The sequence below is a fragment of the Zalophus californianus genome, chromosome 17, assembly GCF_009762305.2.
Source record: "Zalophus californianus isolate mZalCal1 chromosome 17, mZalCal1.pri.v2, whole genome shotgun sequence".
Lineage (NCBI taxonomy): Eukaryota > Metazoa > Chordata > Mammalia > Carnivora > Otariidae > Zalophus > Zalophus californianus.
Window position 1 is genome coordinate 57,352,392 of NC_045611.1, and position 27,998 is coordinate 57,380,389.

Below are 27,998 nucleotides of genomic sequence, written 5' to 3' on the forward strand. Positions count from 1 at the left end.
CGGCCTCCACCCTGCAGGCCCGCACTGGGGGCGCGGTGTCCCACCAGCAGGGACAAGGCTGGGGTGGTAGTCAAACCGGGTCCTACAGCAAGAGGGCATCCAAAAGACACAGAAATAAGGGTAATGGTGGTTATTGTGTAGCACGCACCGCTGTGGGCCAGACCCTGTTCCTCCTCTGCGTGCCTGGGCATGGTCCTGGGCTTGGTTCCTTGGTGCTTGCGACAACCCTGTCCGGTGGATCGCGGTAGATTCACTCCAGATTTGAGCGCTGGTGCTGTGCAGGCAGGATGCTTTTGGAATAAGCAGCATAAAAGGGATGAAACCCCTGCTGCCGTGGAGTTTACACCCTCCTGGGGGAGCCAGACAAGCAAGCAAGAATATGCGGCCCTGTCGGAAACGATGAAGACTGAAGAAGGGTACATCAGGGCCAGGAGGATAGAAAGGGAGGGAGGGTGGGGACCTTGAGCTTTGGGAAGGTCTATGGAAAAGCATTCAGTGAAAGAGAACAGCAGGCACAGGGCCTGGCAGGGGGATCACACCCCGTGTGTTTCAGGCACGGCCAGGACGCTGGCGAGTGGAGGGCGCCTAGGGGAGAGAGGTACGGGAGAGGCAGGGAGGTCCCAAGTCCAGGCCGCGGTAAGCAGTGTGTTCTTTCCTTCAAGGAGGAGCCGCTGGAGGTTCTGAGTAGAACATGACTCCGTCTGACCTCCGGGGAGGAGCAGAGAGGCCAAAGAGGAGGTGACTGCGGCCATGCAGGTGGAGGCGATAGCACGCGGAGCAGGTTTGTGGCCGTGGGGGTCGGGAGAGGTGATGGGGTTCAGTGCAAGTCAACAGGACCTGGTGTGGGGGGGAGGGAAGGGTCGCCTGCGCCCTGAACAGTCACCTTAAAATTGGAGTCAGCAAACCCAACCCAGGACTCAGTTCTGCTCCAGCCCAAGTGGCCTAGCCAATATGCAGACCAAGGCGGGGGGCGGGGCTGTGTTCCAGTCACACTTCGTCTAGAGAAGCAGGTGGTGCCCCAAGTGGCCCTCGGGTAGGTCGGTGTTTACCAACCCCTGGAATGCCAATCCCGACATGCACCATCCCTGCTGGAAACTTGGCAAGAGTCCTCTGCCGCACTACATTTTGAGTAAACCCCACGCTGCCATAAGCACACTCTCCCCTGGGCCCCTGGGCCGCCTTTCTGTGGGTCTCCAGTGTCAGCCAAGCTGTCTCACTGGGGGACATGTGGACGTGGGTCCGTTGTCTTCTCCTCTTCCTCCTCGTGGCCTCGGATCACCTTATCGTCCCTCACCTCCACTCCCAGACTTGTTCACTTCACCCTCTTTGATCAGGGTCTGTCAGAATTTGTCACCTCTGAGTAGATCAGCCCCAGGAGAGCAGGGACTCTCCCCAGCCCCTAGCAGAGTGCCATACAGACCAGAGGTGTTCATTCATTCAACAGGCATTTACTGAGCGCCTGCTGTGTGCTGGGCACCACTCTGGGTGCTTAGGGCACCTCTTTGCCCTGTAGCGGGAAAGGCAGACATAAAACAATCCAACAAATAAGTAAAACCTGGGGTGCATGGAAGGGAGCAGGAACTGTGTAAGAAGAAGTAGAGCAGGAAGGGGCTCGGGGTACTAGGTGGTGTGAACGCCATGCTGAATTTTACAAGCCAGGTGGCCAGGGTAGGCCTCACCAAGCAGGCTTCATTGGAACCCCGGGTTGAAGGAAGGCGGGAAGGGAGCTGTGTGTGTGTCCAAGGACGAGCGTCCCAGGTGTGGGAACAGCCGGAGCACAGGCTCAGCACATTGGAGGGGTGGAAGGGAGGCCGGTGTGGCTGGGACAGGATGGGGCATGGGGGAACGAGGTGTGTGTGGTTGGGGTGGTATCACACAGGGCCTTGGAAGCCTTTTCTCTGAGGGAATGGGGAGCCACTGCAGGGTGTTGAGCAGAGGAGGGCCACTCAGGTCTTTCCAGGTCCCTTGACTGTGGGGTGCAGAAGAGGAGGGTGAGGGTAGAGGCAGGGCAGCGGCCTGAGAAGGGTCACTGATGGCAGTGACAGATCTGTCAGTGGCTAGTAAGCATGTGACAAAAGGCTCGACGACATCAGCCGTCAGGGAAACGCAAATTAAAACCACAATGAGATCCCACTTCACACCACCAGGGTGGTTATTGCAGAAACGTCAGACGATTGTGAGTGTGGGAGAGCATGTGGGGACATTGGAACTCTTACACACAGCCGGTAGGAATGGAAGATGCTACCACTGCTTCCGAAAACATTCCTGCAATTCTTCAAGCGCTCAAACATTGAGTTACCACGTGACCCGGTATCCTATTCCTCAGTATTACTCTAGAGAAATGAAAACATACGCGCACACAAATAGCCACGCACAGATGTTCATAGCGGCGTTACTCAGGATCACCAAAAGGTGGAGACAACCCAGAAGCTCATTGACTGACGATGGACAAACCCACTGTGGTATAGCCACACGATGGGGTATTCCACGGCCGTAGGAAGGAACGGAATTCTTAACGCCTGCTACGAGATGGAGGAGACTCAGAAATGTTACGCTGAGGGAAACCAGTCACAAAGGACCACGTATTTTATCTTACTTTATTTTATTTTTAAAGATTTTATTTAAGAAAGAGATCATGAGTGAGGGTGGTGGCAGAGGGAGAGGGAGAAGCAGGCTTCCTGCTGAGCAGGGAGCCCGATGCGGGGCTCGATCCTTGGGCCCCAGGATCATGACCTAAGCCGAAGGCAGGCACTTAACCACTGGAGCTACCCAGGCACCAGGACCACATATGTTATGACCCCGTTGACATGAAATGTCCAGAATCATCAAATCCATACATACAGGAAGTAGATTAGTGACTGCCTAGCTGGGTGTGGGGGATGGGGGACAGGGAGGGGGTAGCTAACGGGTGGAGATTTTCTTTTTCGGATGGTGAAAAGGTCCTAAAATCGTGATGGTTGCATGACTCTCTGAGTAGATTAAAAACCATTGAATTGTGCACTTTAAATTGGTGAGTTGTGTGTATGGAGTGTGAATGGAGGGGTGCTAGGCTCTGCGGGCCTGAAGGCCAGGCTCCTCAGAGCCCTTGGGAGCCAGTGAGGAGTTTTGATGGGGTAGGGTGGTGAGTGGGCTTGGTATTCGCACTGAGGCTAGCTCGGGGCTGCTGTGTAGACTGGATTGGAGGCCTGGAGTGGAAGCAGGAAATCTAGCAGCAGTTGGTCTTGGCGTGGGCTAGTGTGGTGGCATGGCAGTTGGAGAGAAGGGGACAGACTCGAGAACTAGTCAGGAGGTGGCCTAGCGACGGCCTTCTGAGTCGGCCTGGGAGACTGGGGAGGGGTACTGAATACTGGTGGCCCAGAGACTCATACACTGAAGCTCAGGTTGTCCCTTCCGCTTGAGTTCTGGCTTCACAAGTTAATCGTCGTTTCCCTTGTTCGTTTGTAGTAAGTTATGAAAGACCATAGGTACTTGGGGGGAATTCACACAGTCACCCAAACGCACCCAGTAAAATCTGGGGGTGCTGCCCTTGCCCTCCCCCCATGCTCCCACCCCCTCAGGTACCCCTGTTAGCACCCCGGGGGTCCTCCCCACACTTCCTGGAGGTTGACCTAGAGACGTCTGAGTCCATGTTCCCACACGTTCCCACACGTTCCCACACGTGTCCACACGTGCCCCCTTGTGGGATTGTGGAGACCAGGTGCTGTGCATTGCTCCTCGACAGGAGCACGAGTCGGCTTCTCGCATTTTCCCGCCAGTGGGCATTTACGCCAGGTTCAGTCTGCTTGGCTAGAAGCTGCAGTGAGCACGCTTGAACGTTTATCTTTGGGCGCAGTTGTGAGCTTCTCTGGAGAAATTCCTAGAACTGAGATTTGCACAAAGAGCCTGTGTGTTTGCAGTTCTCCCGAGTGGCCCTTGTTTGGATCCCCACCATCATCAGGACCTGACCCGTTCATTCAACAAGTGGTTTTTGTTTTGTTCTTGTTTTGTTTTTTTAGCACCAACTGTTTGCCAAGTGCTGTTCCAGGTGCTTGGGGTGGATCAGTGACCAAGACAGGAAGCCAAACAGTGCCTTCCTGGGACTTTCATTCCAGCAGGGAGAAAGATAGTCAACCCATAAGCGTAAAAGCCAGGGTGGTCAGCTGTCCTGGTTTGCCCCAGATGCGGGACTTTCAGTGCTAAGATTGGGAAAGTCTTGGGCTAGTTTGTAAGAAAAGTTGGAAGGATGAAATGATACTAATTACTGGAAAAATTAGAGCAGGGTAAGGAGTATCAGGAACACTGGGGGAGGGAATTTTAGGCCGGGTGGTCTGGGTAGACTTTTATTGAGAAGGAGGCATTTGAGTAAAGATTTAAAGGAAGCGAGGGAGCATGTTGTGTGGAAATCTGGAGGAAATCATTCCGGGCGGGATGCAGCCTCTGTCAGTGTCCTGGTATGGGAATGAGCCTGAATATCAGCATTCTTCAAGATACATGCCATCACGGGTAGACACACGTGCTTTATCTTTCCTGTGCGCTTGCTTTCCCCAACTTGTGGCTGAGCATCTTTACGTGCGCAAGTGCCTCCATCTTCCTCTCTGAGGCCTCTGCCCTTGGTGGCCTTGCTGTCTCTCAGCTCGGCATCTGCAGGCATGCAGTAGGTCCCAGGAGCAGAAGTCGGAGCTCCCCGGGGTGGGAGTGGCCTTCCTTGATTGGTGAATATGCCCTGTAGTGGATCAGTACTCCCTCTAGTGATGGACACACTGGTAAGGAAACGCACCACCGGCTCTGCTTCAGCTCCACAAATCCTAGACAGCAGGGCCTACTGCACACTGGATACAAACATGCTTTCAGGCACCAGGGGCTTCCTTTGATGCCTGTAAAACCGGTCTCCCTGATGCACCCCCAGGTTCAACAGATCGGTGCTGGCAAGGGTGGGAGCAGACAGGCTTTCCAGGGTGCAGCTTGGCACACAAGTAGCAAATCTTCATTTATTTATGTATTAAGATTTTATTTGTTTATTTTATTTGAGAAGCGGGGAGGGGCAGAGGGAGAGGGAGAGAGAATCTCAAGCAGACTCCCCGTTGAGTGTGGAATCTGACATGGGGCTCGATCCCTGGACCCTGAGACCATGACCTGATCCGCAGCCAAGAGTGGGACTCTTCACTGACTCAGCCTCCCAGGCGCCCCTGAGTCATAAATCTTTGAAACCTTCCAACTCTGACATTCGTCTCCTGAGAGCTCATCCCGGCGGGGGGGGGGGGGGGGGGGAGAAGAAGTGAACACACCCAGTGGTATGCAAAAGATGTCCCTTGGGGTATTGTTTACAGTCATGAAAATCGGGAAGAACCCAACCGTGTATGGGTAGGGACTGCAATATTCGACTTCCACGTGTCTGCAGGATATGGAAAACTCTGCTGCAGTTGAGAATGAGAGTGAATTTGTTGTTGGAATCCCTGGTGTCTCACAGTGTGATGAAGGGACTGGATCCTCTTCCCTGGGAGGATCACATGCAAAAGCTAGCAAATGCCAGAGGAATCGTAAAATTAGCAAATTATCAATCAACAAACACCACCGTAACAACTGATTCAGGCCAGAGAATCGCCTGTGGAGGTTTGAGGCAGCAGGTGGAAGTTTGAAGAGGAGCACGATGGCCTTGCGGTATCATGGGACCCTCAGCCAGGGTGCTTCCTGTTTACCAAGGTGCTCGGTCAGCCACGGGGTCAAGGCTGGTATCAGCAGTCCCAGATAGCTGAGGGCTTGGGCTCCCGGAACGCTGATGCCTCAAGAGGTCAACATCACTGCTGAGATTCTCCTGCTGGACGTACACAGCCTGGACCTCTTCACAAGGGAACCTCAAACCCGGTGCAGGGACGTTGCACAGAATAGCGTCATTGTCATGAAAAAGGCAGAGGGACTGCTCAGGAGACGTGGTAAGCAGATGCAGTGCTTGTCCCCACGTAGCAGGGGCTGAAAAGAAATCGCTCTGAAGGACAATATGGGGACCGTTGGTGAAACTTGAACATGGACTTTATCAGCGTGAAGTGCTTGGTTTTGATCATTGTCCTGGGGACATGTAAGAGAATGTCCTTGTTCTTCAAAAATGTCCCTTTTGGGATAAAGGGGTATGATGTATGCAGCTTACTCTCAAATGCCTCTGGAGGAAAAGAAAGGATATTTGTAGGGAAAGAAAATCCTAAAGTAGTGTGTGGAAATGTTGACAATCAGTGAATATGGGCGAAGGGTACACAGGGGTTCTTGGACATATTCTTGTCTCCGTTCTGCGAGTTTGAAATCATTTCAAAACACAAAGTTATCTGGTGGAGAATTCAGATGCCGCAGACCTGCCCCGTCAAACAGGTTAAGATAGCTGCGCAGGGGCCACCGTTGAAGACTGAACACTCGTCAGGCCACAAAGGCAGAAATGCATCAAATCTGAGCCTTCATTGGCCCCACTGAGGGACAGGGTGTGTGGATCAGACTGCTCTCTTCTTGGTGGAGCACAGATGAAGAAGGTGTCTGGCAAGGAGAGGCCATGCTGAATGAGAACTGTGTGCCTGTGAGCCCTGGCATTCCACCTCAGAGTGGGAAGCTGGTCTCCCTGCAGGGCCGAGCACCAGGACCAGCATCTCCCAGCTCGCAGTCACCCCCGGGCATATGCCCAGCCATGGGGATGCCAGTCAGAGCTGGCCCCACTTACATTTACACTCAAACTGATTTTGTATTTAAATAGGCAATACACTGACACCAAAAACCTGGAAGCACAGAGAGTAGATGTTGAAGAGCCCCTTGCTGTCTGTCTCCCCCATCTCCACAGGCCACGCATACCAGCCAGGATAGGCCATGCTATGCTGCAGTAACAAGTAGCCCCCATGCCCCAGTTGCTAAAGGAACGGGGCTATTTCTCCTTCACACCACATATCCTTTGAGGCTTGGCTGAAGTCCTCATCTGGCAGCACCTTTATTCCGGGGCTTTGGTGGATCTGTCTGGGACCCGGGCCGACAGAGCAGGCATTACCTGGAATATCGCCAGTGACCATAGCAGGGGGAAACGGAAGAACATGGGGATCCGTCTGCCACTGGCTCTCGGAAGCTTCTACCTGGCAAGGTACTTCTGCTCCCACTTCACGCCAGTCACAAAGGCACATCTAATCTCAAGGGGGCAGGGAAGTACAGCCCTCCCGTGTCTCTAGGAGGAGAATCTTTGAGTGCTCAGAAAACCCATGCTCAGATGCACAGCATGGTCACCCGCCCTCCCCACACACCCCCAGTCATCTGCAGACAAAGACGTCAATGAAAAGAGGTGATTTCTGAGACTATGCAGACAGCGCTTACATTCACCACCAGGGGCGCTTTACAAGTGAGCACACCGGCAATACTCGTGTCCCCTCCTGCCCGACTAATCTATAGCCAGGCAAGTCACCCGGCCAGTGGTGAACACTTTACTGAAGGGGATGAGGCTTTCTCAAACACAGATCCCACGTCTTCCTCAAGCAAGCTAGGAGCAAGCACCTCCGCACGAGGAGGGTGTGATGGTTAGATTTCGTGTTCCCACTTGTTGGGTCAAACACCAGTCCAGATGTTGCTGTGAGGTATTTTGTAGGTGTGATTTTTTTTTTTAGAAGATGTATTTATCTGAGAGAGCGAGAGAGAGTTGGGGGGAGGGGCAGAGGGAGAGAACCTCAAGCTGACTCCCCACCGAGTGTAGAGCCTCATGCGGGGCTTGATCTCAAGAGAGATCTCATGAGATCATGACTTGAGCTGAAATCAAGAGTCCGATGCTTGGGGCGCCTGGGTGGCTCAGTTGGCCCCAGGGTCCTGGGATCCAGCCCCAAGTTGGGCTCCCTGCTCAGCAGGGAGTCTGCTTCTCCCTCTCTGCTCCTTCCCCCTGCTTGTGCTCCTTTAAATAAATAAAATCTTTTTTTAAAAAAGAGTCTGGGGCACCTGGGTGGCTCAGTTGGTTAAGCGACTGCCTTCGGCTCAGGTCATGATCCTGGAGTCCCGGGATCGAGTCCCACATTGGGCTCCCTGCTCAGCAGGGAGTCTGCTTCTCCCTCTGACCCTCTTCCCTCTCATGCTCTCTATCTCTCATTCTCTCTCTGTCTCAAATAAATAAATAAAATCTTTAAAAAAAAGAAAGTCTGATGCTTAACTGACTGGGCCACCCAGGAGCCCCTTGTAGATGTGATTAATTTTATCAGTTGACTTCAAGTAAAGGAGATGATTCTAGCTCAAATGGTGGGCCTCATTCAATCAGTTGAAGGCCTTAAGACTAAAAACTGAAGTAACTCACAGAAGAAGGAATTTTGTCTCAAGGCTGTAACATAGAAGGCCTGCCTTACAGACTTTGGATTTGTCAGCCCCCCCCCCCCCCCAGTCATGAGGCAGTTCCTTAAAATGAATCTGTACACACACACACACACACACACACACACACACACACACACACACACACACACCCTATTGGCTCTGTTTTTCTGGAGAACCCTGATGGAGTAAAATCTGAAATTTGGGAAACACTTAAATGCATGAGAGAGGAAAGGGTTTTCTTTTCTTTTTTCATTTTAAGATTTTATTTTCAAGTAATCTCTACACGCAATGTGGGACTCAAACTCAAAACAATCAGGAATCACATGCTCCACGTACTGAGCCAGCCAAGCACCCCAGGAAGGTGTTTTCTTAATGATAAAGTCAATACTGAAATGAACGTGCACAACCCACACCCAGAGGGATGTGCAAATGAGCCCTTCAGTGCAAGATAGAAGCCTACAATTCTCAACAAACACTTGGGTGCCCCTAGGGGAGAGGTGTCCTAAAGTCCATAAAGCCAAGCCTTGGAAGCATCTCCTCTCTCTGGTTTACAACTTGACTGGTTTACTGTCAAGACACTAAGATGGGGGGGGGGAGGGCAGCTCTTATGGTCACTATGCTAGTATCTTAATGCCCTGGGGGAGATGCTTCCTGGTTTTCATAAAAGCTGGTATTTGAATGAACAGTGCCATGCCACAGCCCCGTTCTGGCTTGAATCATGCCCCCTCAAAGAGCTATGGAAGTCCTCGCTTCCAGGACCTGTGAATGTGACCTTACTTGGGAATAGGGTCTTTGCAGATGATTGAGTGTAGAAGACACTGAGAGTGGGCCCTGTTCCAACAGGACTGGTGTCCTCATCAACTTTGGGGGGATTTGTACACACAGGAAGGACAGAGAGAAGGTGATGTGCACGTGGAGGGTACCAACCAGTGGCAGCTGAGCAGAGAGCTGGGGAAGAGGCCCAGCACCAGCTCTCCCACGGGCCTCGGAAGGAACCAGCAGGTGGCCCATTGCTGTTGCTCCGGCTGCTTGTTACAGCAGCCCCAGCAAACTACTAGAGCACCCCACTGCAATGAGACTCGGCCAGAGAACACGAAGAGAAGGAGGCGCAAACAAATGCTGAAATGCAGAGAGAAGAGGCTTTCTTTTCTTAGGAAGATGCCAAGGACGTAAAGGCGCCACGCTCCATCCCTGACTCCAGGCTTGGGGGCAGACTCGGGGGCAGCCCTGACCACCCATAAAGACTCCTAGATGCCTGCCCCCCACCTTGGCCACGCAGGGCACTCCCCAGTGACAGAAGCACGGAGGTGGAAGCCCATTTCTTCCCGATAGTAAACCTTGAGACCTGGGCTCAGGAAACATCTGTTTATTCCAAAAAATACCAGGTTGTCACTCCGCCGCTGTCCTCACCAAGGGACTGGGGGAAGAGTTTGGTGTTGAGCAGGGAGAGAGAGGGATAAAGAAGCTGTGGAGAGTCTTCTGGTCCAGAACTGGTTATCTTCTCTCTGCAGCCCCCCCCACCGTTCCCCACAACGGGGTGTGCGTGTGCGTGTGTGTGTGTGCGTGTGTGTGTGTGTGCGTGTGTGTGTGTGTGTGTGTGTGTGTGTGTACACGCCGCGCGTGCCGGTTTATCGGGGCGGAAGACTCAGATGGCGAGGTCCCAGCTCTGGAAGCATCGAGGGAGATTAGGCAGGACAAGCCCACTTCCTCACCCTCTTGAGACCTCTTCCCACTATGGCTTATTTGAGATCAGAGGTCAAGGCCCCAAGGTCAGGCAGCCTGTGGCAGAGTGAGTGTGGGGAAGGGAACAAGATACCTGGAATCCAGGCCAGGAGACAGCAAGTCGGGGGGGGGGGGGCGGTGGTGGTGTACGAAAGCTGAAAGGCCCCAAGCCCCTGTATTCCAGGCGGCTGGGGAAAGCTGAGTGCTCAGGGGGGATGGTGAGCAGAGGGAACTGGGTGTGAAAGGGGGCAGGCGCTCAAGCTGGCTCCTTTCTGGGGGAAGTCACAGTCTGCCTGAGGGGCGCTGGGCTTGGGGAGGCCCTGGATGGGACTGGGGGGAGCCCACAGGAGCAGCTAGAAGCATGGACACGGGGACCCAGGGAGATTGGGGTAGCTCCCCAGTTCCACTGGGTGCTGGGAGCTGAGGGCATTATCTGCCCCAAGCTCCTGACGAGAAGGGGTGAGCTGAGGTGCCAGTATTTGGAGGGAGACAAAAGAGGGAGGGGGACGGCCCAGAGGAGGGAGAAGAACCCCCTCACCTTGCCTTGGGGGCTGGGGAGGGGGTATGTAGCCCTTTAAGAGTGGGGGAATGGCCGCCCCCCCGCAACATGGCTATATACAGAGAATTGGGGCAAATTGTGCATTGGGTATTGAGGAATCCCCAAAACCCCTGGAGGCTCCCTGGTGTGTGAGGGGGAGATGAGAGAATGCTGCTTCTCCACCATCTTGAGATGATGCAGAGCAACCCCCCCCCCCCATGGCCTTGGCAGTGGCCATGGCCCTCCAGATGTGCCTGCTCCAGGACCAGGCCAGCAGAAGACGTGAGTGAGGGCCCCAGGGAGGTCAGCAGCTGTCCACCCAGCCCATGGGGTCTCTGAGGAGAGTTTGGCCCAAGCCAATGGAGTGCTGTTTTGGGTGGGGGTCCAGGTCACAGGGGCAGTGATGTCACCTGAGGACTGTGAAGCCCATCCCACTCCCCCATGATGATAAAAGTTTTCTGTGTTGACCCTGTCACCGATGAGATGGGTGAAGGGTGGTGAGTTATTAGGAGGGGCCTGGATGCCCTCACCACGGGGTGATGGAGTCTGGCCAAGACCAGGTCTGTGGTGGGGTTGATGCAGGCATCAGCTCAAGTCAGGAGGGAGGCAGTGACATCATTAAGAAGGGGCTAAGGATGATGTCATCGGAGGGGCCCCCACCTATTCCCTTTTTGAAGGAATGGGAAAATGGTGTGTATTGTGCTAGTTGCCCTTAAGGGAACAGTTATAGGTGCCATGGGGTCCCAGAAAACAATTGAAATACAGCCATTGTAGTATTTGACACTCAAGATGACGGACCCTGGAAGATAATGATGCATGGTTGAAGTGGATCCTAGTACATGACATATTTTGGTGTCATGGATCCTAGGAGATGATGCTATGGTTATAGTGGATCCTGGTAGATGATGACACCATGGTTGAAGTGGATCCTGGGAGGTGATGACACCGTGGTTGAAGTGGATCCTGGGAGGTGATGACATCATGGTTGAAGTGGATCCTGGGAGGTGATGACCCCATTGGTTCTCATGGTTCCTGGGAGGTGATGACATCATGGTTGAAGTGGATCCTGGGAGGTAACGACACCACAATTATCAGGGACTATGGGAAATGGTGGCATCATCAGTACTAGTGGATCCTGGTAGAGGATGTTACCATCAGCCATAGAGGATTCTGGAAGGTAATGACATAATATGTCATGGTGGATCCTAGGAGATGATGATGATACAATGGTTGTGGTAGATCCTGGGAGATGAAGACACCATAGGTCATAGGGAATCCTGGGAAATGATGTCATCGTCAGCCATGGTTAGCCTTTGACCCCAGGTACAATGCCATCATGAGTGGTGGAAGTCTTATGGTACTGATGATATCATCAGCAAAATTAATAGTGGGCACACCCCAACCAACCCCCTCCCACCTCACCCCCAACAGGAAGCCAGGAGTTTGTTGACAGAGGCGACGATGTCTCTAGTTATGGCAGAAAGACGTGACACCAGCCTTTGGGCCACTATGAGTCCCAGGACTCTGGGAGGCTGGTGGGCCAGAGTGGCCTCCTTGGGGGCAGAAGCCAGTCTGGGAGTCCTGTCCTCCAGGAGTCACACAGGAGGTGACACAGGGTGGGATCTGAGGCCCAACCACCCTTTAGAGGGAGGGTCTGGTGAAGATCCTGCAGAGCATGTCCCTGGTGTCAGGGAAAGGAGTGACCAAGTAAAGTCATGGCAGGACAAGGCAGAAACTCTGGTGACATCATCACAAGTGATGGCCCTCCAGAGCAGGCAGTGTCTCTGGTGATGACATCACAGCATTGGGACAGAACCTCAGTGGGGGCCCATTGCTAACAACCTACAGTCAGACCATTCATCCTGATGGAGACCTCTGCAGTTGGGGTTGCCTCCCCAGTGATGACATTTCCTCAGACAACTCCAGTCAGAGCACTTTCTCTGGTGACCCCAGGGTTGCCATGGATTTGGGGCATGCCCTGTCTTCTCATGACCTGGCATGGAGGTGTCTTAGAGCATCACCCCAGGACAGGCAGAGTCCAGAGGTGAGATCACAGAAGCGGGCTGTCATCCCTGGTGATGATATCATGGGAAGAGGCACAGTCCCTCTGATCATGTCATAGGGCAAGGCACCTTCTCTGGAGATGGCATCACAGGAAGGAGGCAAAGTCCCTGTGACAGTGTTGTGGAAAGGTCCTACGTATAGGGAGGACACAGTTGGCAAGACCTTTCCCCTGCACTGTGTCCCAGGAAGATGGCTTTGTCTGTAGTGACAACATCATAGACAGAGACATCTTCTCTGGAAGAAAACATTTTCCTGGTGGTGATGATGTCAAAAGAGGCCTTTTGGTACCAGACATGACATCATCAGAGTGAGATGTGTCTCTGCAGTGACATTCACAGGAAGGAATCTTTGTCTCTAGGGATGATGTCATAGGACAAGGCATTGTCTCTGCTGTGACATCACAGGGAGAAAGTCTGTGATGACTTCGTGGAACAGAGACATGGCCTCTAGCGATGACCTCAGGGGCGGGCCTATTCCTCTGTGATGGATTCATGGGAAGAAAGTTTTGTCCCTGTGATGACATCACAGAACACAGACATTTTCACTAGTGATGACCTCACAGGCAGGGCTCTTCCTCTGTGATAACGTCATGGGAAAGAGGCCTTGCCTCAAACAGTGACATAGGAGAAGGGGTCTGATCTACCATGACATCCCAGAAGGGGGTTTTGTCTCCGGTGACGATTTCATCCAAAGCAGTGTCCTTGGAGGCAGCCCCCTGCCCACAGGCTGATCCTGGGTCCCAGGCCCCTGGAGTGTGTTGGGGGATCCAGGCTGGGATGGGGGCCGGCGAGGCCGCAGCCCCCAAGGCCCCGGGCCTGGCCTCAGACCGTCACCTCATTCTTGCTGGCAGTGCGCAGGTGTTGGGGCAGGTGATGGCCGGGGATGAACTGCAGTTGCTCCAACGTGCCCTGGCGCTGGAAGGGTGGCCTGCGTGCCAGCGTGCCCCCTCCCCCGCCGGCGTCCGACATCCAGGCAGGCTGCGGGGAGCCGTGCAGGCCGTGGTGGTGGTGCGCGTGCAGGCCGGGCGGGGGGGGCAGCCCGTGCAGCGGCGTGGGGGGGCCCCCGGGTCCTAGCAGCAAGTTGGAATGGGACGCGGCCAGGCCCGCGCGGGCGGCAGGCTCCGGGGGCAGCGCGGGGCTGCGCGGGGGCGACAGCAGGTGCTCCCGGCTCTGGCGCAGGGCCTCGGGCGACGACAGGAGCAGGTGCTCTTGCGACACAAGGCGCGCGCGCGGCAGGGTGAATTCATAGCGCGACCGGCCTCCGTCGCCCAGCAGGTGCTCCTGGGACATGACCCGCCGCGGGTTGGGCGCGGGCGCCAGGCCCAGCTCCTCAGGGCCGCCCCAGGCATCCATGCGGTAGCCGCCCCCCGTGCCGGGTCGCCGAAGGGCATGCAGGGGCAGCGTCCCGCGGGGCATCTCCGCCAGGTGCCTGCGCTTCAGGTAGGCCTCGTCCAGATCCTTCTCAGCTGGGGGAAGGGGGGAAAAGTCATAGAGGTAAGTCCTCAGCCAGCCCAGAACCTCCCCCATCCCCTGGCCTCGGTACATCCCACCCCCACGAGGACCCCAGACATCACCAGAATGCCCTGGTCATTAGCCTGGGAACAGGTGGGTGAGTCCCACATTGCAATCTGTCAAAACAATCAGGCTAGCTATGTGACCAAAATGCAGATTCCTAGGCCACACACGATGGTAGGCCGGTAGATGTGGGGCGACTTCCTTTTTTTTTTTCCCCCAAGCTTGGAGATGTGACCTATTCATGGGTTATGAAGTCAGTTTTGTGGATGGTGACTGGCATTTTGAAAATGAAATAGAATAAAAAATTATCAGAAAGCATCCACACAGGAGCGCCTGGCTGGCTCAGTCGGTAAAGCATCCCCATCTTCATCTCCGGGTCCTGAGTTGAGCCCCATATTGGGTGCAGATATTACTCAAAAAAAAATCAATTAAAAAAAAAGATTAAGGGAGGTGGTGGGGAAAAAGATTTTTAAAAGTTATATAAAAAAGAAAGTATCTAAGGGTGCCTGGGTAGCTCAGTCAACTGACTGAGCGTCTGCCTTTGGTTCAGGTCATGATCCTGAGGTCCTGGGATTGAGTCCCCCATTGGGCTCCTTGCTCAGTAGTGAGCCTGTTTCTCCCTCTCCCTCTGGTGCTCCCTCTGCTTGTGCTCTCTCTCTCTCTCTGTCAAATAAATAAAATCTTAAAAAAAAATAAAAGAAAGCATCCACATAATAGGGGAACAAGTGTGAGTACCAGTTCATAAAGTTTTTATTTCAGTTAATTTGTGTTGCGGAAATATTAATGGATGCAGTGACAATATCTAGGGTTTGTTTTAAAATAATCCAGCAAAGAGGTGCCTGAGTGGCACAGTGGGTTGAGCGTCTGGCTCTTGGTTTCCACTCAGATCCTGATTTCAGGGTTGTGGGATTGAGTGCCGCCCCTGTCGGCTCCGCACTGAGCTTGGAGTTGGCCTGAGATTCTCTCTCCCTCTACTCCTCCCCACTCTCCCTCTCTGTCTCAAAATAAATCAGTCTTCAAAAAAAAAGTAAAAACGGGTGGGGGGATGGGTTAGCCTGGTGATGGGTATTAAAGAGGGCACATATTGAATGGAGCACTTGGGTGTTATATGCAAACAATGAATTATGGAACACTACATCAAAAACTAATGATGTAGGGCGCCTGGGTGGCTCAGTCGTTCAGCGTCTGCCTTCGGTTCAGGTCATGATCCCAGGGTCCTGGGATCGAGCCCCACATCGGGCTCCTTGCTCAGCAGGGAAGCCTGCTTCTCCCTCTCCGACTCCCCCTGCTTGTGTTCTCTTGCTGTCTGTCTCTCTGTCAAAAAATGAATAAAAATCTTAAAAAGAACTAGTGATGTAATGTATGGTGATTAACATAACATAAAATAAAATTTAAAAAAAAAGTAAAAAAAAAAGAAATAATCCACCAAAAACTGGGGTGAAGGGAGTATAGATTAACAAAATGTTGCTCATTTTAAGCTGAGTGATGTGAACATGGGGATTCATTTTACGATTTCCTCTAATGCTGGGTCTGTTTGAAAAAGTTCATAATAACAAGTTTCACATTTTTCCTGTAATTAAAAAATATGCATATATACATGTCTCATGGGTGATAATATAAAAAGCATTTCTTAATATGGCTCTCAATTTAAAAATGTTTGAAGGCTACTGCCACTGACCCAGAAATGTCCGGAGTCACAGTGATTGGTTCAGGGACAAGCATGTGACCCAGTTTGGGCCAGTAGGCTCCAGACCTGGGATTTTTGCTGGAATCATTGGGAAAGACGCTTTTCTGCTGATAGAATGGCACCCTGAAATTCCTCAGGTCAATCTTTGCCACCACTAAGGAAGGATCTGTCTGAAAATGAAGCCAGCCCATCATTTAGCAGAGCTGAGACATACAGAATCCTGGAGACAGCTTTTGAGCTCCTGGATCCAGCCATACCTGAAGCATATGATTCAGAGACTTTCCATTATCCAGCTAATGTAGTTGCCTTAAAAAAAATTTTTTTTTTTGCTTAAGTTGTATTTCTGCTAATTGTAAATACAGGTCCTGATGAATACAATAGATCTTAAGAGAGCATGAATCTGCATTTTTAAAAAGCACCTTCAGTGTCACATTAAGAGAAGGAAGGGAAAAATGAAGCGGGGGAATCCGAGGGAGAGATGAACCATGAGAGACTATGGACTCTGAGAAGCAAACTGAGGGTTTTAGAGGGGAGGGAGGTGGGGGGATGGGTTAGCCCGGTGATGGGTATTAAGGAGCGCACGTACTGCATGGAGCACTGGGTGTTTTACGAAAACAATGAATCATGGATCACTACATCAAAAACTAATGATACATGGTGACTAACATAACATTAAAAAAACAAAACAAAACACCCTCAGTGTCAATTGGGCCACTCTCCACCATCCTGAACCCAGGCCCTGGCTCTTCACCCCACCCCATTGCCTGTGCCCCTCCCCTTCCTGGGACTCACCCAGTCTCTTGAGGGAGGAGTAGCGGTTGAGTTCGGACTTTACAGCAGCCTCATAAGACGGGGGCAGATGCGAGAGGTTGTGGAAGGACCGTGAGCAGGAGAGCGTGGAGTAGTGCAAGGAGGGGCTGGGTGGTGGAACGGCGCGCCAATCTGGGGCAGAGGGGCATGGCAGGGGTGAGCCCAGCCCCTCCTCCCTCAGACCCAGCAGTTCCAGCCCCCAGCCCCTTAGGGAGTGGGAACCAGGGACTCCAGCCCCTCAGAGCACCAGCAGTCCAGGACCCCTGTATTCATTCCCCCACCTCAGGAGACAGGCGCGTTGCTGGGGCAGCAGGTCATGTCACAAGAAGAGCGGCAGCTAGCTCTTGCTCAGCACCTGCTGTGTGCCTGGCCCCAGGCTGGAGGGGCAGTCCACTCCGTTCATCTTCCCACCAACCCAGGTGTGAGGGGGATGACCACTTCTGGTGTTCAACCTGGGAAGCTGAGGCTAGCTTGGTTACCTGGCTAGACTGGGGGGTCAGGGCTCACAGGGTCTCATGCCTGCTCTGTCCTGGGCCCCCAGCTCAGGCTCAATACAAGGCAGGGAAGGAAAGGAGCCTTGTCCTCCCCACAGCCCAGCCCTAGTCCGTACCCATCGTGGTGGCATGGTGCTTGGGGCTGTTGACGTTGAGGTGCAGGTAGTTGTGGTGCAGGTTATCTGTGGGGACCAAGAAGAGAAGTGGTGTCACTGTCATCACTCACTCCCAGCTGGTGCTGCTGTCCTGGTCTTGCAGAAGGATTTCCACTCACGTCCACTTGGTCCCCAGCTCTGATCCCTGCTACCTTCTGAATCTCTGCTCTGACCTGCCTCTCCCTCCTGGACCATCAGATCGGCCTTCTGGCCATCTGGCTAGCCCGCTCTTCAAGATCAGCCCCCCCAGGGTAGTATTCCTGACACCCACACTTGCCCCTGCCCTTGCCCCTCTGCTGTTGCAAACTCTTTCCATGTCTGGCTGTCACCCACAGGACAAAATCTAAGCCAGGAATTACTTGGCTTAGATTGGCTCCAGCTGATGCCTTGCCTGAAGGAGCCTAGTTCAGTCCTGCCACAGGGCCTTTGCACATGTTGTTATGCTATTCTGTCCACCTTGAATTCCTTCCTCTCCTTCTTTGCCTGAAGACCTGCTACTCAGCCCTCAAGATCCACCTCAAATGTCTCCTCCTTATTACTACTATTCAAACCCACCTTTTCCCCTCCATTTCTGACCCCAGCCCAGGCCTTGTCCAGGCTGGAGTACCATCCACCCTCCGCCTGAGCCTTCTTCGTCTCATCCCTCCCCCTTCACATGGGTTCCAGAAAAATCATTCTTCCACTCACTTCTGACTTTGTTCCCCTCCCTGCTCTAAACTTGACCGTGGCTTCCCGCTGCCATCAGGACAAAGGCAGAGCTTCTCAGCCCAGCCTGGTGCTCAGGTCCTCCCTGAGGTGTCTGCACACCCTCTCCCTGGCCCGTAAACTCTGCTTCAGCCGCCCAGAGCTCCGTTGGCCCAAGTAACCCCCTCACCCTCCAGGCCACTGCTCAAATAGCATTTCCTGGGGGAAGACTTCCTCCTCCTCTAACCCATTCCAGCTCCCTGGGCTTCTCCACTGATGAACTCATCATAAAATAGAAGAACACTAATAACTGCTCCTATTTGTATGGTACTTTTTCTGTGTGAGGCATTGCTCTAAGCCTTCGGTCATTGATTTACTTGACCTTCACGATAACCCTTGTGAGGTGAGTGCTATTGTGCTCTTGGTTTCATGGGTGAGGACACTGAGGCCCAGAGAGGTGAAACGGTTTGCCCCAGGTCAGTGGTGGCAGAGCCAGGATTCAGACCCAGGCTCTCTGGTTCAGGACACCTCCTAATGCAGTTATTAGGTACTTTCTTGTGAGTTTCTTGTGAGCTGTTGGGAGCTCAGACACGGACTTTCTCAAGTGCAGGGGCTGAGAATGTATAAATTTAAATCACCCTGGCGTCCATGGCACCCACCCGTAATGGTTCAGAGATGGCTGAGGCCGGTGGATGGGACTAGGGGCAGGGCCTGGGCAGCGGGAGGTGGGGCTATCCGGGGAGGGCGGGGCTGGAGGACTGGGGGCGGGGCCTTGGCAGCGGGGAGGCGGGGCTATATGGGAGGGCGGGGCTACAGGAATGGTGGGAGTGACCAGAGGCAGCAGCAGCCGCCCCAACTCCCAGGTCCCACTCACCAAGATTGGAGGGCTTCACGGTGTTGTAGAGGTTCTTGGGCGTCCTCGGGGGAATGCTGTCGGGGCCTCCGACCCCTGGGGTCAAGGAGCTGCTTCGTGCCCGGTCCGGGCGGGTCCCAGGCCCCGCCTGATGCCTCAGAATGTCCACCAGAGCCCTAGAGGTGGCAGAGCGACGGTCAGCGGCCTGGGGACGGGGGTGGGGGCAGGGAGAGGGAGGGCCCAGGATTCTTTCCCTCCCTGTTCTCCCTCTGGGGGAGTCTGTCAGTTCGCCCCGGGCTCCTTGCCTTTGGCCACGCCCATCGCTAATGTCAGTCTGAGCGCCGCCCACCCTAAGGTTCCTCCCACCGCATTTCCTGCTTGAAACAGCCCCTTCCTCAATTCATCTGGGCCCAACCCCCCTGTGGTCCTTCCCACATCGTCCCCCCTGGGCACCTGCCCCGCCCTGAGCTTGGCACCTCACTCCCGTTCCTTTTACAGCCGTCCCACGGTGATAAAGTGTGCTCCATTCGTCCGGCTGTGCGACCGAAAACCTTAGAATCACCCCTGACTCCTGTTGTTCTTTCATGCTCCTCAGCAGTCTTGCAGATTCGACCTCCCACATAAATCCCCAGCGGGACACTTCTCCCCACCAGTGCTGCTCCCGGTACCTGCTCTCACGTGGCTCATTGCTAGTGTCCTAACAGGTCTCCCGCTTCCACCCTCTCCCCTGCAGTCCGGCCGCACACATGCAGCCCAGGGACTCTTGAAATTACCAGATGGCTTCGCGCCGGAGCTCAGGGCTCTCTAGAGGCTCCCCCATCACTCTCAGAATAAATCTGCTCCACGCCAACTGCTCTGTAGCTTCATGGGACCCTTCACTGTCCTGCAAGTGCTCCCACCAGGGCCCTTGCACTCGCTGTTCCCTCTGCTTGGCCTGCCCTTCCCACAGATCCCTGCTTGGCTTGCTCCTTCCCCTCAGGTCTCTGCTCCAGGACCCTTTCCTGACCTCTTCGCATAAAGCAACACCTTCGGCCCCCACTCTCTACCTGTTATGCTGCTTTCTTTTCTTCACAGCGGTTATCAATACCTAAATTTATATTGCATATGTGGTTGCTTGCGTACTCTCTCCACCACTAACGTTTAATGATAATGGCAGCCAACATTTATTGAGGGCTTACCATGTGCCAAGACTCGACATGAATCAGTTCAGTTAATCTTCGTTACAGTCTGAATGGATGGGGAACAGTTATTAGGCCCATTTGACAGGCAAGCAAACGGAGGGACAGGCCCAGGGTCACGCAGACCGCAGGCAGCAGACCTGGGGTTGGAAGTCGGGTTTACCCAGCAGGGCAGGGATCTTGTTTTTTCACTGCTGTATCCCCAGCTGCTGACCACAGAAAGTGCTCAAAAAATAATTTGTTGGACGAATGAAGGCCTGAGCCTCACCCGTCACTCCGCAGCCAGGCCCGTTCTGTCGCCTATCCCTAGGGCCCGCCCATATCCCTAGGCTTACGCGCCTAGGCTCGCGGTGGAAGCCTCCTGCGTCTCTGAACCTGTACAGGCACCCCTGTAGCCACGCCCTCACCAGCTGGCTCCACGTCTCACTGCCCAGGCCCCGCCCCCAGGCCCCACTCAGCTAGGGTCCCAGCGCTCACGTACCTGGGCACGTTGATCTCCCGATGCGCCCTGGGCGCACGGGACGCCTTGCTGAAGGCCACTTTGGCGCCGACGCCCACCGCCAGGGCGAAGCTGATGACCCCGCACACCACGTAGGCCGTGCTGCCCCCGGGGCCCTCGCCCCCGCGCCCCCCTGCACCTCCCGCCCGGCCCCCTTCCAGCCACCCCGCCTGGCCGGGCCCGGGCCCCCCGCCCACACCCCCAGCACCCCCGACGCCCCCGGCCAGCGGCGGCGGCGTGGTGGCCCAGCGCGGCGTGTCGTAGTTGGAGCAGGAGGCCTGCGCCAGGCGCATGTGGCGATGCTCGCAGCAGAAGCGGTAGTGGCAGGTGCCGCAGCAGAAGCGGTAGGAGCCCGTGCTGCAGTTGAAGGTGGCGTCGTACTGGCCCATGACGTCGTAGTAGCCATGGCAGAGCTCGGCGGGAGGGGGCGCCCGCGCCGCCGCGCCTGTCCCGCTCGCGGGGCTGGTCCTGGTGCCGTTGGCGCCCGGGCCCGCTGTGCCCCCGCCGCCGGTCAGCGCCCCGGTCAGGCGCCGCAGGTGCGCCAGCAGGGCGGGCAGCGGGCCGGGGGGCTCGGCACTTGTGGCGTTGGACGGGCGCGCCCCAGCCTGGCGGGGGGTCGAGGCCAGGAGCAGGAGGGTCCCGAGGAGCAGGAGGGACGGCATGGGGCGCGCAGGAGGTCGGACGGGGCCGCCAGGCTGCGGGGAGAAACAAGGCGGGAGCTGTGGGCGCGGGACAGATGGCCAGGGGTGCAGAGATGTGGGGATGGGTGGCCGGACAGGGTGAGGAAGGCGGGCGAGGGAAGGTAGAAGGATGGAGGAAGACAAGCAGCAGGAGAGCGAAAGGGTGTAGGAGCGGGCGATGCATGGGCCCAAAGTGAGCAGTCCCACAGGGCAGTGGACGGCGTTGGCGGGGGGACGGACATATGCCCAGACGCGGCCGGAGGAGGATGGAAATGGTAACGCGCAGACGGGGAAAGGATCGCGGTGAGCGAGAAGGCGGGAGGAAAGGTGGCGAAGGTCGGCGGAGATATCAGAGGGGTGAGCAGAAATAAAGGACGGACAAAAACACCAGAAGCAAGATAGGATGTGGGGAGGAAGCATGCGGGGGAGCGAAGGAGGGAGGACAGAGGGGGCGGTGAGAGCGGCGGGCGTGGGAGATGGGGAGTGGAGGAGCGGTGAGGACGGCGGGGTGGGTCAGTGGGGATGGGGAGGGAACGGAAACATGTTCGGGGGGGGCGAGATGGGGAAGGGTAGAGAGAGGTGTGGGTGGGGGAAGAGAGAGAGAGAGATCGGGGCTGAGAATCGGAGTTGGCAGACTAGGCACGGAACCAGGTGGTGCAGGGCTTCTCAACCTGGGCTCCACTCTCTGGGCCCCGTTCTGCGTGCTGCCCGGTGTTGAGCACCAGCCACCATGTGCCAGGAGAATTCGTATTCTCCACATGCTGCCAGCCTAAGATACCTGCAGGCACTGCCAAACGTCCCCCTGGGGGCACAACTGTGCCCGGTTGAGAATGGCTTGCGTAGACCGGCATGGTGCTCAGCGGCCCCAGAGGCTTACTTCTCTTTTATTTAGGTCTGGTAATCCAGGGGTCTCTAGCTTCTGTCTCTCTCCCGCTCCCTTTCTCCCTCATCCGCCCTCTCTGTGTGTCTCTCTCTCTCACACACACGCGCGCGCACGCACAGACACAGGCACACATGCACACACATGCAACACAGACACACACGCACACACGCACGCACACACACACACACTTTCACAGTTGCGGGTCTGAAGGGTCTCAGCCCCCAGCAGGAGAGGCGGGGTGGCACAGCTCCACCATGTGCCAGCTGCCTGACACTGCACAGGCTCTTACCTAAGCGTCCCGTGCTTCAGTTTTCCCATGTGTAAAATGGGGGTAAGGATGGTTATCAGGGGGTGGTTACGAGGATGAGCGGGGTTAACCTGTGTAAGGAGCCCGGAGCAGCCGGGCCTGTTGCCGAGCGGCAGACTGCACACGGGCGCTCAGGTGTTTGCCGCGGCCGCTGTTGGCGGAGGGCGGCGCAGGGCGGACGGGGCCGTGGCGCAGGTGCGGAGGGAGGGGCCGGAGGGGCGGGTCGGCCCAGCACGGACGCTGCGGGCCGCGTGGACTGAGCCCTGAGGATGCAGCGGTGACTGACCCACGGGGTCCCCGCCTCGGTGGGGCTTACGTTCCAGCGACGGGAGAGGGCTAGTGCGCAGACAGAAGCCAGTGTGAAGCATGCGGAACACTGTTGTGAAGAGATACTAAATCTTGAAGGAAGTCATGGCTAAGTGAAAGCAGCTTAAGGGGATGGCAGCGTGGATAGGATTAGTCCGATGAGCATCATCAGGTAGTACTTTTATGGCCCCTTCCATTGCGTGCGTGCGTATCTGGGGACCACACTGTCACCCCCAGAAGTCGTACGGGCTGCGGTGGAGAGAGGGTCCTGGGAGCTGAGGCTCCCCACCCCTCAGCCAGCTGGTCCCCCTCCCACCTGGGGCCTCAACTCTCCTTTGAGCTGCAGCTCCAGGCCCTCCCTTGCACTCTGGGCTAGAACCCCCCACTCAGTGTTTCATAGGCATCTAAGAAGGGGCTTGGCCCACGCTGTGGACCGCCGTGTTTGGCGGTTCCTCAAAAGTTAAACAGAGTTATCACATGACCCGGCAGTTCCAACCACCTAAGAACTGAAAATGTATGTTCACACAAAAACCTACACACGAATGTTGACAGCAGCACTATTCGTAATATCCCCAAAGTGGAGACCCAAAGGGCCATCAACAGAGGAACAGATAAACACAATGTGGTCTATGCAGAGAACGAAATATTACTTAGCCTTAAAGAAGGGAGCACTGATTTGCTGCATCATGGATGAACCTCCAAACATCATGTGAAAGAAGCCAGACACAAAAGGTCATATACTGTATGACCCCATTTATCTGAAATATCCACAGTAGTCAAAGCTATAAAGCCAGACAACTGATTAGTGGTTGCCTGGAGCTGGGGGAGCGGAAGAATGGGGAGTGACTGCTTTGGGGTGATGAACATATTCTGCATGGGACAGTTGTGACAGTTGCACAACATGATGAATGTCCTAAGTATCATTGAACTCAACACTTAAAAACAGTTTAAAAATAGCTAAAATGGTAAATTTTGAGTTAGGTGTATTTTACCACAATTTTAAGAAACAAACAAAAAAACACCAACATAGGTCAGATGACATCAAGCCCTCCCCTGCTGAAACTGTCCGCTGGCTTCCTGTCACACCTGGGATAACATGAAAACCCTTGTCCCTTTCCACCTTCATGCCTTTCCAGGTCCCATGCCCAAGAGGGCCCCTTCTTCCTGCCTTTGCATCTGCTGCTCCTTTTGCCTGGGCCTTCCCCTTGCTGCGGATATTGGTCTGTGCCCCCCGCTCCTTCCCTCAGGTGTCCCTCACGGGTCGTCTCACTGACCTTCCCTGTGCTGTCCAAAGCAGCACCTCCCACTGCTCTGGTCCCCACACCTGCTTTCTGTGTTGTCATAGCTTCCATCTCTACTTGCCACATCGTATGTGTAGGGACTTACTGTCTGTCTCCCCCACTAGACCATAAACTCCATCAAGGCAGACTTTTTTGTCTGGCTTGTTCACCGTGGTGTCCACAGCACCCAGTATCAGTGCCTGACACAGGAGGTATTCCAGAAATATTTATTGCACGGATGAATGTTGAAAGGAAGTGTGAGAGGTGGGTCTTCTCTCTTTCCCTTTCTGTCTGTCTCTCTCTCTCATACACACACGATTCAGATGAAAGCACTGAGGTTCTGAGAGGTCCCATCATTAGCCTAAGCCTTACAGTGCCCAAGCACTGGAGCTGGGCTCTGCACTCAGGTCTCAGGGCACTGCCACCTGTAGAACCTTTATCCCATGCAAAGAAACGTGGGTTGACATGCATACAGACACACACCTTTCATCAGTGAATCCACATGCATGCAGTGATGTGGATTTCTTCATTCACTGAGGGCTGCCACATACGGTTGGGCAGGTTGGGCACTGCACAAGGAGATCTGGTTGAGAGGCTGGAATCCAGCCAGGCTCTCCTCCTTAAGGCGTACTGGTGGGACTGCATCCATCTGGGGGAAGGGGCACCCTTTAGAACTCACACAAAGTTGCCATCTGCCTGCCAAAGCATAGACACAGGGAAGCTACGTTGGGCCAGGGGGTACCTTTGTCTCATTTGCATAAAGCGCTGTATGGGCTAGCAGTTTGCCCACTCAGTCCCCATTCTGTGCCAAGCCTCCAGCTGAGCTCCATGGACACAATTCTTCCCTCTGCTAACAGAGTCCCATTGTCCCCTCCAACTGCACACACATGCACATGCCCGGGGAGACACAACTTCACACCATTGACAACTCTGGGGAGTGGGGGCTGTGGCACCTGTCCCCTCAAACCCAGGGACACACCCAGACACAATACACATGGCACATCTACCAGTGGAGGGAGCCATGGCCTCCTGCCCCCGCCTTACACCTCCTGAAGGGAGGAGGACACACACCTAGGGACACAGTGACCTGTCTAGGCACAAGGATACGGGGGGGCCGAGTCTTCCCTTGCCTCACACAAAATAACACAAAGACACGCAACATTATATACACACAATGACAGAGAACACAGGACACCCACATGGTGTGCAGACACAACACACAAGGACACCCAATGTCATCCTGGTGGCGCACCTGTAGCCTCCTCCCAACACACATGCACACAGCTCCATGTGGACACACAGCTGTGCACTTCTGGGCACTTCCACTCACAGTACACAAGACCGAGACACAATCTCAGACATTGTGACACACTGGGACCACACACAGCTCCAGAACACAACCAGGGACCTGCCTAAGCCACCTCTACATGGACACACAACCATGCACATCCCAGCCCACGGTCATGCATCCTCGTGGGTGCACACACACATATGTGCAAACACACCCTCACCCAGCGGTGGAGTCTGGAAGCACACATGTGACCCCCCCCCCACAGACACAGTCCTCCCGCAGCCCCTTACACACACAGGCACTTTCCTCCCCCACAGCTGTAGAGGAAGGGGGCCCCTCACCCCAATCTCCTCCCTCCCTGCACCATGCATGCTCAGTAGCAAAGGGCCAGGGCTGTGCCCCCGCCCTAGCACCAACCTAGGACCTGAGAGACGTACAGACAGAGATCAGGGGAGCCAACTTGAGAAAGGTTTCCAGAGCAGGCCCCACTCGGTCCCTTGGGCTCCTGGGAACCTTACAGTACCTGCATAGCACTGGGCCCACCCTCCACAGCCTGCCAGCTGGGGACGGGGGCTAGGGCTGGGTTGGCTGGGTGGGGCCAACGTATGGCAGCAGGGAATGAGAGATGGAGAGGGCGGCGAGGGGGCAGGGAAAGAGTTTTGGGAGGTTGGTGGGGGGAGAGGCCCAGAGAAAGGAGAGAGACCCAGGGAGAGGGGCACAGAGACCCAGAGAGAAGGGGTAAGAGACAGACAGGGGGCAGAGACCCAGAGGGGGAGTGGGCTGGGGGGAAACAGATACAAGAGGGGCACAGATCCCAGAGAAGTGGGGTTCAGAGATTGAGAAGCCAAGAGAGAACGAGAGAGAGAGAGAGAGAGAGAGAGGAGAGAAAGGGGGAGGACAGAAACCCACAGAAGGGTAAGACCCAGAAAGAGAAGACCTAACCTCGGGAAACTGGGGGCTGGAGGGGGTTTGCAGGTGGCGGCAGAGGGGGGCTGAGGGTGCGCGGTGGGTATCGAGAGAGAGAGAGAGAGAGAGAGAGAGAGAGAGAGAGAGAGAGAGGGGCTGGGCACACGCACAGTCCGGGTGGTGTGCAAAGGGAGGGGATCCTAGGAATATCTGGGGTTGAGGAGTCGGTTTGAGGTAGGGATGTGGAAGGCAGGCAAGAGGAGAGGATGTGGAGCGGAGGGAGAAAGGGGAGGGGTCCGGGTGGGGGGCGGGGATCCCAGTACTGGGCACCCAGGCAGCGGGGACTCAGGGACGACGACCCCCCCCCAGGCGCTCCCGGCGGCCGCCCATCCCCAGGTCTTCCCGTGTCCTGTGCCTCTCCGACTCCGGGTGTCTGCATCTCCCTGCCCACCCCTCCTCCCGGACCCCGCCTCCCACCCGCCCGCAGGCGGCCTCGCGTCTCCAACGGGATCTGCCCTGGGTCACGGTCCTCCTAGCCTGTGTCTCTCTACATGTCTCATCGCTTCTCTGCGTCCCTGAGTCTGTCCACCTCTCCCCCGCCCCCCACACGCTGTCCCGTTCTCTGAGTCTCTGTTTTCTGTGTCCGTTCTTCCCTTTGCCCGTCTGTCTCCGTCTCTCTACATCCTGTGTCTCCCCCCACCCCCAACCCCCAACCCCCACATCCCCAACTCTCTTTACCTCTCCGACTCTGTCTCTGGCTCTATGTCTCTTTCCCAGGTTTGCTATCTACAGATCTCTGCCCCTCTGAGTGCCTCCGTGGCTCCCACCACCCCACGCAGGACCCCAGTCTCCCTCCCTGGTCCCCCTACTCTCACTCGGGCCCGGGTTGGAGGGGCGGGGTGGGGGAGCGCTGCAGCGGGAGCTGTGTGTTCCCAGCGCAAAATAGACTCCCGTTGCCATGGCGACGCGAGCGCGGCCTCCGAGACGCGAAGCATCAGGCTTGGGGGTGAGGAGGGGGGCCACCTGGATCCGGAAGGCGGGGGCCGGGGGGGCGCCGACGCCAGTCCCGGGGGCTCCTGGAGGACGGGGGGAGGATAGGACTCGTAGGTCCCTGGGCAGAGGGGGTGCTGGGCGCTCTGACGCCGGGTTCCGGGGACCGGGCCTTCTGGGAGGGTGGGATTCCAGGATTGGCGGGGGTGGGTGGGGGGACTCAGATTCCCCAGTGGGGGGCGGGCTAGTTGGAAGCTCTGACGCCTGGGTCTCTGGGGGATTCAGAGGTTGCCTTCTTAGGTCTCCAAGGTTGGGGGGGCGGGGAGCAAGGACTGCGAATCTCAAGGGGCTGAGGGGCCTTGACTGGGGACTCCGTAGAGTCCGGGCCCCCAGATCTTCACGGGGGCTGCAGAATTCTGAGAGCCCCCCTGTGGATCCCCAGGCTCCTGCGTCTTAGAGGAACAGGAACCACTCAGATGAAGCCGTCTGTCCTTCCCAGCCATTCATCCATTCATCCGCATGCCGGGCTCTTCCTCCCGTCCCCATGTCCCCAGTGCCTTAGTTTCCCCCTCCGCACCGGGGTGCGGTCGCGCTCACCTCACTTTCCGGATTCGGGACCCTTGGGGAGTCGGGGGTGGCGGCGTGGGGGGCCGGCCGGGGAGGCAGAGCGAGCGCGTGTCTGCGAGCCAACAGGCTGGGCGTGTGCGCGGCGCTGGTAGGGGGCGGCCGGCAGCGTGTGGGGCGTGCGACCCGGCCCGCAGCTCCCGTCCGTGCAGATGCGCGCCGGCTTCGTTGCAGATGTGGCCGCGGCCAGCCTGCCTTCGCCTCGTGCCGGCTAGGAGCCGAGAAGAGGCACCTCCCCCTCCCCACC

General features: G+C 55.7%; 1 protein-coding gene and 1 long non-coding RNA gene across 4 annotated transcripts; one reads left to right on the forward strand and one right to left on the reverse strand.

The window, feature by feature from the left end:
• Positions 1–3: 3 nt before the first annotated feature.
• Positions 4–9,295, forward strand: LOC113935912. Its single transcript, XR_003524160.2, has 3 exons — positions 4–416; positions 663–781; positions 9,172–9,295. It is a non-coding gene; the product is annotated as an uncharacterized LOC113935912 (long non-coding RNA).
• Positions 8,577–27,985, reverse strand: SHISA7 (shisa family member 7). 3 transcript variants are annotated; one of them, XM_027618346.2, is made up of 8 exons: positions 27,161–27,173; positions 25,649–25,655; positions 24,424–24,589; positions 20,467–21,179; positions 18,829–18,983; positions 17,232–17,297; positions 16,604–16,753; positions 8,577–14,075 (listed from the first exon to the last, which is right to left on the reverse strand). In XM_027618346.2, exons 4-8 carry the CDS (start codon positions 21,144–21,146, stop codon positions 13,432–13,434), a joined length of 1,695 nt encoding a protein of 564 aa, XP_027474147.1. In that variant the 5' UTR covers positions 21,147–21,179; positions 24,424–24,589; positions 25,649–25,655; positions 27,161–27,173; the 3' UTR covers positions 8,577–13,431. The 3 variants fall into 3 exon arrangements, with proteins under 3 accessions (XP_027474147.1, XP_027474146.1, XP_027474148.1); XM_027618345.2 differs by lacking the exons at positions 24,424–24,589; positions 25,649–25,655; positions 27,161–27,173 and adding an exon at positions 27,725–27,985; XM_027618347.2 differs by lacking the exons at positions 24,424–24,589; positions 25,649–25,655; positions 27,161–27,173 and adding an exon at positions 26,876–26,951.
• Between the last annotated feature and the right edge of the window lie 13 nt (positions 27,986–27,998).

Bases quoted from the DNA above. Each gene is read 5' to 3' on its own strand.
- SHISA7 (XM_027618345.2), bottom strand. From the start codon at position 21,146: ATGCCGTCCCTCCTGCTCCTCGGGACCCTCCTGCTCCTGGCCTCGACC. The intron at 18,984-20,466 runs GTACGTGAGCGC...TGCCACCTCTAG, and splicing joins CGGGAGATCAACGTGCCCAG to GGCTCTGGTGGACATTCTGA. The intron at 16,754-17,231 runs GTACGGACTAGG...CCTCTGCCCCAG, and splicing joins GCACCATGCCACCACGATGG to ATTGGCGCGCCGTTCCACCA.